Raw genomic sequence first — 13,587 nt, forward strand, 5'->3', positions numbered from 1 at the left:
TGTGTTGTTGACTCGACGTGAAAAAGACCATGAAAATTCACTAATGATTTAGAACTTAATCGCAAATTACCGTAAATGCCCAGCCTAGAAAAAATAAGTCCACTGGGTTATCTTGATACCGGGACTAACTATCCGTTCGTAAGGCCTATTTTGATTGGTCAATGCCGATACGATAAAAAGACGTTTACCTCTGCATATGCCAACTTTATCCTACGCACTTGCTATCCTAGCACGGTCACAGAAGCCCACCACAACTCAAACAAACTATCACTTTGTACACTTTTCCATCTCGAAGCCGGATGAGAAGATAACACCCGTACTTTTGAGAAAGTTCATCTAGCCAATCACACAAGTCATTGGAAATGTATTTGACCCAGGTACACAAAGTCACCTGATTCTGTTGACCTGACCTTTGTAAACAGCATCGAAACGATCCCGAAGCTTGTAGAATGTTGATATTGTAACGGCGTGTTAGACTTAGTGGACGAAGAAAAGACATGGCTGGGTCAGCTTTGAAGAGGCTAATGGCGGAGTACAAACGTAAGTAAATGTGTACAACCACATAAGTTCACTCCGATTGTATTTTAAGCGAGAAATTAAACCGTATGCCAAACTTCATCATCTATCCGTGGGTGTGTTGACGATCAACGTTCACGAACGTCCATAGTGAAGCTGTACTGTGTACATCCTCGATACCGAATGGACTTCTCATAGCATATTTGTTAAACAGAAATGACATCGCAAACATTTAGTACTACATTTAGTACTACTATATACTATTCCCACCTCGGTTGCAATCGTGTTACAGTGCAAACTGTTATCCTAGCTCAGATGTTAATTTGTCACCGTTGTTGGCAGATCACCAGTGCTACACAGCAAGCACGACAGAAAGAGCGGAGCACAGCTCGTTGGCTACAATTATTGCAGCTACCCGTTACCGAGAATGATGGTCACGCGTCACGATTGTTGAAATTATGGCGTCTAAATGAACCATGTCAATGTCAACAAGAGTTTGAATCCTAACTAAATATTGTCCATCACTGATGTTCAAATTGCTGCGGATCCGTAGCCCTACCACTCCTTTGCTGGTCCCAACACAACCAGCAAAAGGAGTGGTAGGGCTACGGATCCGCAGCAAATGTTCAAACTGAATATTCTCTATTGATGCTTGGAAGTTTACATTACAACTGTACATTATATTATTGTCAAGACATAGGGCTGATCTGCAAAAGCTTCTGGAAATGCTGACTGCAACCCATTGCGCAAAGTATCTGTTAGCTGCAGTGCTGTAGGTGGAGGTTTTGCTTTATAAATAGTATTTGCCGTCCAACCTACATACCCCGGCAAAACCTTGACCTACCACAGCACTGCAACTAAGTATTAGTATAGGGACAGACTGTGAACAGATTGCTACGGTTTCTGGACCAATGAACCCCAGTCAACTGGACCCCCACATCAACAAGACCCTAAACCCTGTACAGCTCTACCTCCTAAACACTTCATCTCTTCAATCATTTGTGATAAATACCCACTTGTGTTGAGAGTTATTTTGTTTCTTCTTATAATATGTGTACAGACCCACAGTTATCATCCCCTGTTAGCCTACATGTACAAAACAACTATAATGTGCGGCTTGGTTGCAGAATCACAACCTATATAACCATAATGCTAGTTTGGGTTCAAAGTGCATTCTATCCTTATTTAGGACTTACACAACTTTCACTGGTTTTCATGTTTGCATGTGTTTAAGCCTCCTTGCCTGTGTGATGAAAGTCAAGAGTTGTAAGGGATTGGTTTTTTTGAGTGCACTCATCAATGACATCATGTCCCAGAATGTTACTGCAAATAGTGGATCACCACTTGGAAAGTATATCTTGGGACCTAAATTCACCAGGGCCAGGGTGCTTTGGAAAAAAATATTTTAGTGTCCAGTTGACTTTGATGCAGCGTCCAGGTGACCAGTTACCATTGCTACAATTGTATCATATTGAGTGAATGTGAAGAAAATAAATGATACACCCTCATACTTTACATTGTTGCAGACATCTATGCGACATAAATATTTACTAATTCCATGCTTTTGAATGTGAAAACTGTCTAACTGTTACTGTTGATCTTCATTTTCAATTAATATTTTTCTGCAACAGAACTGACTCTGAATCCACCGGAAGGTATTGTAGCAGGACCAGCCAATGAAGAAAACTTCTTTGAATGGGAAGCATTGATAGTGTAAGTGTACGACTAAAAACAAAATAGGAAAGAGTTGACCTAACATGTTGATCTAAGTGAAAAATATTACTAGTCTTCAGGCCTGATCAACATGTTGTTCAAGTCTGTCATTATCATATCCTTGTGTAATGCATTCATGCACTAGTTGTTGTGTCTTTTTATTCTATTTGATGTCGCCAGTACTTTGAAAAATGAATGTTCACCCTAATTGACAAAAATGATAAAAATCAGCGAAGAAGCAAATGGATGATACACTACATTTTAAATCCACTTTTTCTGTGAATATTTGTGAAGGTCACCCACTTAAATAATCCAAAAAGAAATAGCTTTCATTACAGCAATTTACTCGTCTGGAACTCCTTTATCTGGTACATGTATTTACACTTATTGTTCTGTGTGTGCCAGTCTAATTGGACTTCAGAATCCCCTTTTTTCATTGTCAATGAATTTTGAATCTTTTAAAACAATGTTCTGTGCAATCTCATGAATGAGATTCCTCTGTGAATAAAACCAGCTCCTCATATTTGTTTTCATAGTACCATTGTTATCCACAGTAATCATCATTAAAGACAGCGAAATTCATTCAGTCATTCACAGATATTTGTCGGCAATTATTGTATCTAATCTCTGTTCATTGATTTTCATCGCAGTGGTCCTGAGGGAACTTACTTTGAAGACGGTGTCTTCCCAGCAACCATTACATTTCCATCGGATTATCCACTGAGTCCTCCAAAAATGAAATTTACATGTGAAATGTTTCATCCAAATAGTAAGTATGAATGAGATCAGTAATACATCTTTCAAAATTCATTAAGAATTTTGATAGCTGGCTGCATCATTATATTAATATTATCAGTTAGTTTTCTGCCTGGCATTGGCTCCCTTTGGTTAAAATGTGGCATTTAATATCATTGTCCGATGAACTTCGAGGTAGAATACACCTCTGGGCAGATATTTTGACTCAAACTTTAGCAATACTCTTTACAATTTGTATAGACGCATTTTGATGCTTGTGAGTAAATGCAGTTCCGCCATTTTTTGTTTTTTGAAAATCAAAAGTGAAATCTTCTCCAGAGGGCTACCTATGTGAATTTCAAGTGTATCTAAATTGTACATGTAGGTAATATATTTTAGTTTCCTTGGTACAAAAATTTATTCAGTGACCTTAATTTTGTGTGATGAATATTCTGCGTTCACACACTAAAACCTCTTTCCCCTGGTATTTCTATGTTTCTTGTGAAAAAGTAGCAAAAGTCGTAAAGATATGTTAAAAATTCGGTGACATTGACATTTGTAACTGACATGGATATGCAACAACTAGAGAAGAATGTAAGCAATTACTCCATGTAAGGTCAAAAACAGTGAAAATAGTAGGTCAGTTCTACAACATGAATATACCAGTAGAGAAATTTCGTTTTCCTTTGTGCTACAGAGTTAAGCAGGAGAAGTAATCAGACTGCCCTTTCATGTCTTGACCAAAATTAAAGATCTGAGATGTAAAAAATTTGAGTTTCACATCGTTTATCGTGGTGACAAGCTAAATGAACACACTTGTAATATTTTGTTTTCATATTTAATGTGCTTTATGAACCAGCAGATGTGAAAGTCAACCATTGTATTGTCATCGTTGTTTGTCGGCTTCTTGTTCCAAAGAATGCTCTCTGTGACATACATGCAGTAACATAAAAATACCCTACACAATTGGTGTCATTGTCTGTGTGTGCCTATCTTGTAGACAATTCCTTTTTATTGCCATTTTCCACTCATCAACTGTATAAAACATTTGTTTACCTAGAATAAACCTTTCGTTCTTGTAATAGATCATGTAATCCTACAAAGTAGGCCTGGTGATTTTATGAGCCCCTTGAATAGACTGAGTAATGCAAATTTGGAATAATGAGGATCTAAAATTAGTTACAGGATTTACATATTCTGTGTAATAAATTATTGTATGTCCGTTTATTTGCATTGTTAGTACTCAACGTAATCAGCATCACTATTACTAACATCTTACTTTTATTATTTGTATCAGTTTATCCAGATGGCCAGGTTTGCATTTCTATACTACACGCACCTGGTGATGATCCAATGGGATATGAGAGCAGTGCTGAAAGGTGGAGCCCTGTACAAAGCGTTGAAAAAATTTTACTCTCGGTGGTCAGTATGTTAGCAGGTGAGTAATCAGTACACCTGGCTTGGCTGGTTTAGAAAAATAAAAGTTGTTTATGAATAGAACTTCTGTATGTAATATAATCCTTGTGGTAATTTAATGTAAGAAACACACTCAGAGTTACTGTTTCATTTCTATTGCCAAGTTGATGAAATATGATGTGTCATCTAATTATATGATTGGTGAGGTAGTCTAGCTAATGATGACTTCAATCTGTGAAACAGAACATTGTGTGCATGGTGAGGTAGTCTGGCCACAGTCCCTCCACTCTTGAGCGACCATGGTCTGGCTAATGATGGCCTTCAATCTGTGAAACACAACATTATCACAATTGATGACATCACAATGGAAATGTATCTATTTATGTACAAGGGAAATAGCCTTCTATTGTATTTTGTTTCTACATGCAGGAGTAGAAATGTTATTTTCCAGTGGTGAAATTTTATCACTAGAAATGTAATTAGGTGCCATTCTCAAAAAACTTGTAGCAATGTGAAGTGTACATTACCAAAGATACAGGCTGTGTTTTTTTCACAAGTTTATTTCTGCTGCATTCCATTACTATTCACACTATAGGATAGCATTTTTGTAAGCTACAATCTTTGCATGTCCAAAATTCATGCAAAATTTTTAGCCATGCAAATAAAACTTTTCACCACAGAAGATACCGTACATAGAAGGTAGCATTCAGTAAAGCAGTAGTGGAATACACACGATTATTGATGTTATAGTTATGATCATGTGAACTCAATAGCAACTTGAGCATAAGTGTTTTTCTTGTGACAAACAAAAAATCCAGCTACAGTATATAATGTAACCTGGTATAATAATTGTTTAAATGATTGTGATAACATTTTAGCTCAGAAATATTTTAATTTGATACTTTGTTATCATCAAGAAATTTCTGGTAATATTAATTTCTTGTAATGCAAATTTAATGTAAGAAAGATGTACAGATTTACTGTTTGATTTCTATTGTGAAGTTGATGAAATATCATGTGTAATCTAATTGTATGCATGGTGAGGTAGTCTAGCTAATGATGGCCTTCAATCCGTGAAACACAACATTATCACAACTGATGACATCACAATGGAAATGTATCTATTTATGTACAAGGGAAATAGCCTTCTATTGGATTGTTTTATTATGTTTCTACATGCAGGGCTAGAAATGCTAGAAATGTTTGTGCAATTTAAAATACACCAACAAAAATATTCAAATCATTGAGAATCACAGATTTCTTTCACAAGTCATAGCAGTATTTAAAATAATCCAAATGAAGGACTTCAATAGTTTCCTTTACTTATGAATTGTTGCTCTGGTGTTAAAATGCAAAATTACAGTTACATGAGTTGAGCATAGATATCCTTACTACTGTACAACGTATGATCACAATTTTCTCTGTGCTGTGACTCCAAATTAAATGTAATTTAAGTTGGCAGTCAAGCTGAATGCCATATTTTTAAATAGGAGGACACCATAAATGACTTGTCACCATATGGTAGTACATATGGGACCATCCTGTTGATGGTTTGTTAGTCCCCACGGACACCGTACGGGGGGACTTATAGGTTTGGTCATGTCCGTGCGTGCGTGCGTGTGTGCGTCTGTGCGTGCGTGCGTCTGTGCGTCCGTCCGTTCACGCAGATATCTCAGAGATGCCCTGGTCAATTTCTTTCAAACTTTGCACAAGGATAGTACCCTACCCCATACAGATGCACGTCTATTTGTTTCACAATGCGATCAAATTTGGCCGTGTTAGAGGACTTTTTAGTTTTCACCTCCATAGACTCCCATGTATAAGGCAGTCTCCATAGACTCCCATGTATAAGGCAGTCCATAGACTCCCATGTATAAGGCAGTCCATAGACTCCCATGTATAAGGCCAAGAAAAATAAAAATTTAGTTTCTCATCGTATTCATATTACAAAACGGATGCAGTGACACAGTTTTTGTTCCCCACGGATGAAGTCCAGGGGGCTTATAGATGGGGTCATGTCCGTCCATGAGTCCATCCGTGAGTCCATCCATTCACGCAGATATCTCAGATATTTTGACAAAATGTCGCGTGACCTTGGTGACCTTTGACCTCAAATATATATATATGTCCATAACTCGGTAACCACAAGTGCTACACCCTTCATATGTGGTATGATGGGACAGCTTATGACGCCACATATTGTACCTCATTAATTATGCGCATATCTAATTTTGAGCGAGCCAATAGAGCTAGAGGTCTGATTTTTGGTATATAGGGATAACTTAGCAATACTATTTTTTTGACAAAATGTCACGTGACCTCGGTGACCTTTGACCTCAAATATACATATTTGTCCATAACTCAGTAACCACAAGTGCTACTACCCTTCATGTATGGTATGATGGGACAGCTTATGACGCCACATATTGTACCTCATTAATTATGTGCATATCTAATTTTGAGCAAGCCAATAGAGCTAGAGGTCTGATTTTTGGTATATAGGGATAACTTAGCACTACAATGTTTTTGACAAAATTTCATGTGACCTCGGTGACCTTTGACCTCAAATATACATATTTGTCCATAACTTAGTAAACACAAGTGCTACATCCTTCATGTATGGTATGATGGGACACTCTACGACGCCACATATTGTACCTCATTAATTATGTGCATATCTAATTTTGAGCAAGCCAATAGAGCTAGAGGTCTGATTTTTGGTATATAGGGATAACTTAGCACTACAATGTTTTTGACAAAATTTCATGTGACCTCGGTGACCTTTGACCTCAAATATACATATTTGTCCATAACTTAGTAAACACAAGTGCTACATCCTTCATGTATGGTATGATGGGACACTCTACGACGCCACATATTGTACCTCATTAATTATGTGCATATCTAATTTTGAGCGAGTCAATAGAGCTAGAGGTCTGATTTTTGGTATATAGGGATAACTTAGCAATACAATTTTTTTGACAAAATGTCATGTGACCTTGGTGACCTTTGACCTCAAATATACATATTTGTCCATAACTCAGTAACCACAAGTGCTACACCCTTCATATATAGTATGATGGGACAGCTTATGACGCCACATATTGTACCTCATCAATTATGCGCATATCTAATTTTGAGCGAGCCAATAGAGCTAGAGGTCTGATTTTTGGTATATAGGGATAACTTAGCAATACAATTTTTTTGACTAAATGTCATGTGACCTCGGTGACCTTTGACCGCAAATATACATATTTGTCCATAACTCAGTAACCACAAGTTGTACACCCTTCATATATGGTATGATGGGACACTCTATGACGCCACATATTGTACCTCATTAATTATGTGCATATCTAATTTTGAGCGAGTCAATAGAGCTAGAGGTCTGATTTTTGGTATATAGGGATAACTTAGCACTACAATTTTTTGACAAAATGTCATGTGACCTCGGTGACCTTTGACCTCAAATATACATATTTATCCATAACTCAGTAACCACAAGTTGTACACCCTTTATATATGGTATGATGGAAGACCTTATGATGCTTCATACTGTACCTCATTAATTATGCATATATCTAATTCTGAGCAAACCCATAGAGCTGGATGTCTGTCATACATATGCACATAGATTTGTTCTGTGATACGATCCAATAAGGCCGCCATGTGGCCATTTTATTACGATTTTTTCATGTCCTGAACTACAGCTCAGACATGTATCAAGCGAATTTATTCAAAAGTATTTTTATCACAGACCTAATGAAGAGGACTCTATCCTCTCTGAGGACCTGTAATCAAAGTACCCATTAACAAGTGGGGACTGTGTCATCAACGATGACTTGTTTTGAACTAGATTTGTCAATTACAGGTTTTATGCATCACATTACAGCATCACACATAGTACATGTATGATGCATTGACCTGACTTGACCTTTCAGAAAAGCTCAATTTTTCTCCTTGGCCACAGTGTTATGAGTCTGTTGGTGAAAGGTTGCTTTGAAATTATTGTTTTTACAATCAAACTGAGAAATAAGAGGCCAAATGTTGATTCTAGAAAAACATATAAATTTTCAACACACTGAAGGACGAACAGGGTTCTCAGAGCCAAAGCAGACCTCTGTGTTGCAATATTGAATAGCAATAATGTTTATTTTATAGGAGGGAACTTGTAACTTTGTAAACTTTTTCAATACTTTGCAACTTTTTATCATTAGATATTAATATATGGGCTAATTTGTCATTTGTTTTCATGTAGCCTCAAAGACATGGTGTAAATTATAAATTAGTAGCAAAAATTACCACCAGCAAGTGTATTTGGTATCAGATTCAGTGTTTTGTTGTGTTGGTGAAAAAGAGGGGACAATGTCCTGATAGGACTGAAAATATAGGGTCTTTTCAGGTAAAAGTGGGGTCAATCCAAAGTCGATGACATGTAATTGAATACAATCTATGATGTACATGATATCATGGTATTACCATCAGATGCATGTTCTGCAGTTACTGCTTAGGTGTACCACATAATAGCCACTTTCTGACGATCATGGAGTTTCACTTGAGGACAAACCAGTTTGAGGTGTGAGAATTGCTTTCAAACTGATTAATCTTCAGTGACTACTGTCACAATTTTCACTTGATTTTCTTTCTTGGAAGCAGAAAAGCTTCTGAAAAGTTGGAGCGGTCCCTAGAAGGGTTCTCCCTCCATGTTTGAAATCTAATGGAAAGCCCATTTTCTGACCAGAACGTTTAGTGATAAGGGCAAATGAAAGAGTAGCGTTGATTGTTGGAATAATGCAAGAACACTGCCTCAGCAGAACACTGCAGATTGATGCAATTTGATTCGAAGTGCCACCATTGTCACTGATTATTTCAAACACTCTACATTTATGTATTTTTACACCCTAGAGCCAAATGACGAGAGTGGAGCAAATGTGGACGCTTCAAAAATGTGGCGTGAAGACCGGCAGAATTTTAAAAAGATTGCTGAACAGATTGTCAAGAAATCTCTGGGAGTTTGAAAATGAGTGTGCCAAAAGACCATAGTGATGGACCGATCCAGTTTGATGCTGAGAAAGATGAATTTTCCCGTCAAAAAACATCAGCTGTCATTTCAAACACCACTGTCTGCCTGTATCTGCTGGGAAAAATACCATCAAAGACAATGTTTTCTGAAACAATGATTTCTTGATAGCTCAGTTGATAGAGACGTCATATTGCTTCATCTCTTTACACTACTTGATCTGTCACATATTAGAAATTTCAGATGACTTCAATTTCTTGCAAATTACACTGTAGATGATATCAGCTATTTTATGAATAACAAGTTTAGAAATGTCAAATGATCATGTTATTGGAGTATCCCTCTTGATAAATTACTGATGAATTCTCAAAATTGAAAATATGAATCCATGTCAAAAACTTTATAAAGTGATTCAGGATAGAAGATATCTTTCATTTTCTGTACATGAAACCCACTGAACGTTTTGGGCATGGACATATCGTAAAGTTGCCTGGTAGCTATGCTGACTTTTTTTGCTGAAACATTACAGATATTCTCAAAAGAGAATCTTAATAAGGAATGTGTTTGTTCAGCTAAAGAACTCTGCAGTGTGTAAAATCGGATAAAACAAGTCATCGTTGATGACACAGTCCCCACTTGTTAATGGGTACTTTGATTACATGTCCTAAGAGGATAGAGTCCTCTTCATTAATTGAGACATGCCCAAGTTTTGGTAAGGACACGAAAAAATTGTAACAAAATGGCTGCCATGCAGCCATATTGGATCATATCAAGAAACAAATTGACATACATATGTATGACATAGGTTAATGTCCTTGTACCAACTTTGAATAAAATCGGTTAAGATATGCCTTAGAGTATTATGGCCTTCGACAGGAAAAAATCGTAATAAAATGGCTGCAAAGCAGCCATATTGGATCGTATCACATAACAAATTGACATGCATATGTATGACATTAGTCAATCTCCTTGTACCAACTTTGAATAAAATCCGTTGAAACATGTCTGAGTTATTGCTCTGTACATAAAAATATCGTAATAAAATGGCTGCCTAGCGGCCATATTGGATCGTATCACATAACAAATTGACGTACATATGTAAGACATAGGTCAATGTCCTTGTACCAACTTTGAATAAAATCGGTTGAGATATGCCTGAGTTACATGTATGCCTCTGCATATGAAAAAATCGTAATAAAATGGCCACACAGCAGCCATATTGGATTGTATCACAAAACAAATTGACATGCATATCTATGACATTGGTCAATGTCCTTGTACCAACTTTGAATAAAATCGGTTAAAACATGTCTGAGTTATGGCACTGTATATGAAAATATTGTAATAAAATGGCCGCCTGGCGGCCATATTGGATTGTATCACAAAACAAATCAACATGCATATCTATGACATTGATCAATGTCCTTGTACCAACGTTTGATAAAATCGGTTGAAACATGTCTGAGTTATGGCTCTGTACATGAAAAAATCGTAATAAAATGGCCGCCTGGCGGCCATATTGGATTGTATCACAAAACAAATGGATGTGCATATCTATGACATTGGTCAATGTCCTTGTACCAACTTTGAATAAAATCGGTTGAAACATGTCTGAGTTATGGCTCTGTACATGAAAAAATCGTAATAAAATGGCCGCCTGGCGGCCATATTGGATTGTATCACAAAACAAATCAACATGCATATCTATGACATTGATCAATGTCCTTGTACCAACGTTTGATAAAATCGGTTAAAACATGTCTGAGTTATGGCTCTGTACATGAAAAAATCGTAATAAAATGGCCGCCTGGCGGCCATATTGGATTGTATCACAAAACAAATCAACATGCATATCTATGACATTGATCAATGTCCTTGTACCAACGTTGTAAAATCGGTTAAAACATGTCTGAGTTATGGCTCTGTACATGAAAAAATCGTAATAAAATGGCCGCCTGGCGGCCATATTGGATCGTATCACAAAACAAAATGACGTGCATATCTATGACATTGGTCAATGTCCTTGTACCAACTTTGAATAAAATCGGTTGAAACATGTCTGAGTTATGGCTCTGTACATGAAAAAATCGTAATAAAATGGCCGCCTGGCGGCCATATTGGATCGTATCACAAAACAAATCGACGTGCATCTGTATGACATATGAAGTAATCCTTGTACCAAGTTTGAATGAAATCGCTTCTTGCATCTCTGAGATATCTGCGTGAACGGACAAACGCACACACGCACGCACGCACGCACGGACGCACACACGCACGGACATGACCAAACCTATAAGTCCCCCGGATGGTGTCCGTGGGGACTAACAATCACTACAACAGAAACAGGCCAGTTCAGGAAAAGGTTGGATGTAACTGCCGCTCCAGATCAAAAATCATAATGTTAATATTTTTGTTTCAACCGCAATATTTTTATGACTGTATGGTATCAGATGCGTTGCTGCAATCTTTTTTAGTTCATGAATTTTAAGAAAAGAATATTTATTTGAAAGAGGTGTGATATCAAATTGAAACATAAAAGGTAATGTGTATAATTTTTCAGTTTACACATATTACACCTGTATCAGCATAGAAGCTTGAACAGTTGACAGGACATAAGGTGTCGATTGATACTCTTGTGTCATGCTCTAGATTTGTGTACGTATACCATGCATTATGATTGGTCAGTTTATGTCACATGATAACCTTCATGTGTTCTTTCAGTGTACTTCCTTTGGTGATTTTCAATGCCCATCTAACCTTCAATCATGAAAATAAGAGAATTATGTGTGTGATCCTTACCTTCAAATAGGTATACTGTCAATATAATTTGGTCAAGCTAGGCAATATGCTTCAGACATTATTTTGAATACTTCTGGTATCGCATTTTAAATGGAAGTTGCTTTGTAATGGATACATTTGTTTAATCTATCATTGTTAGTACTGCTATGGAAGATAAACCAAATAACAGCAAGGCCACAATACCAGAACAGTATTTTGAATTTCTCTAAAAGCAGCATAATTGATAAGTTACTATTTGCACTCTCTTGGAATGGATGATTAAACCTGATTTAACCTGTACACCCCTAATTCCCTGTGAACAGGTCCACAATCACCATTGATAACAATTGGTCAGGGCCAAACCATGGCGATGACAGGGTTAAAAAACATGTATTCCTTGCCTATAAAAATATTTTGTTTCAATTTAGAACAAACAGCCTATTGTGGTGAATAGAGATACCAAGTCATCTGGTTCATTGAGAAGTGCTTGACTGTTTTAAAAACCCAATGCCAATGTACTAATGTTTCTTTGAGAGTATAACACATAGCTGTCAATATTAAACAAATTGGATCACCTGCCTATGAAGTGCAATTTCATCCAATGCTAAGCCAGTTAACAAATGTAAATAATTATTGATATAGGTATAATTTAGTGTGTCAACCTAATGGATTGGATCAACAAAGTTTAAAATTGACCAATGATATGGTTTTACTTAGGCCACTTCCAAATGCCAAATAACCAAGGTTGCGGCTCTGTGCATAAATTTAGGGATTGTGAAAAAAAATCTACTGATGTCCTTGCCACTTTCTAAAGTCATGATGGCATTTAAATGACTGATATTCAGGTGTCCTAGCATTCAGACTACGTACATGTATGACATACAGTGGTTTTGAAGGAAATGAATGAAGGTCATTTTTACTGGCCGATCCTATCCTGGCAATAAAATGTTATCCCATGATAAGTTCATAAATAGGCTTTTTGTTTGTTTGTTTGTTTGTTTGTTTGTGTGGAATTCGGTTATTTGTTTGTTTTTGTGTAATTCAATCCGACTAAAATCAGTGCGTTCAAATTCTTTGTTACATAACTTCAGTACATTTTGTGCTTGCATGTAAGGGGCGCTCTGCTCTGAGTCTGAGGAATAAGAGCGGCAATGTGTTAAACGCAGTACACAAAATCATGTGCAGGACCTTACGAAATGCAACAGTAACTATCCTGAATTTTGATACAAGGTGTGAGACTAATCTCTATTAAAGGCCTGTGAGCTGCAACTCTGTGAAATTTGTCCAACCTCAAGGTACCTCCAATTTCCTCAGATATTCATTGCAATCTGAAAATGGAATGATATAGTCATTAACTATGCCTCAAAAACGTTTGCTTGTGGCAGAATAGGCAAGAAATTGAACAGAAT

The 13,587-nt window shown here is 36.9% G+C and overlaps 1 protein-coding gene across 1 annotated transcript; it reads left to right on the plus strand.

The window, feature by feature from the left end:
* Positions 1–380: 380 nt before the first annotated feature.
* Positions 381–13,149, plus strand: LOC139144139 (ubiquitin-conjugating enzyme E2 G2). Its single transcript, XM_070714803.1, has 6 exons — positions 381–540; positions 2,148–2,229; positions 2,880–2,998; positions 4,262–4,402; positions 9,286–10,028; positions 11,741–13,149. The coding sequence occupies exons 1-5, from the start codon at positions 498–500 to the stop codon at positions 9,396–9,398; spliced, it is 498 nt and encodes a 165-aa protein (XP_070570904.1). The 5' UTR covers positions 381–497; the 3' UTR covers positions 9,399–10,028; positions 11,741–13,149.
* The last annotated feature ends 438 nt before the right edge of the window (positions 13,150–13,587 follow it).

Source organism: Ptychodera flava, chromosome 11 (genome assembly GCF_041260155.1).
Source record: "Ptychodera flava strain L36383 chromosome 11, AS_Pfla_20210202, whole genome shotgun sequence".
Lineage (NCBI taxonomy): Eukaryota > Metazoa > Hemichordata > Enteropneusta > Ptychoderidae > Ptychodera > Ptychodera flava.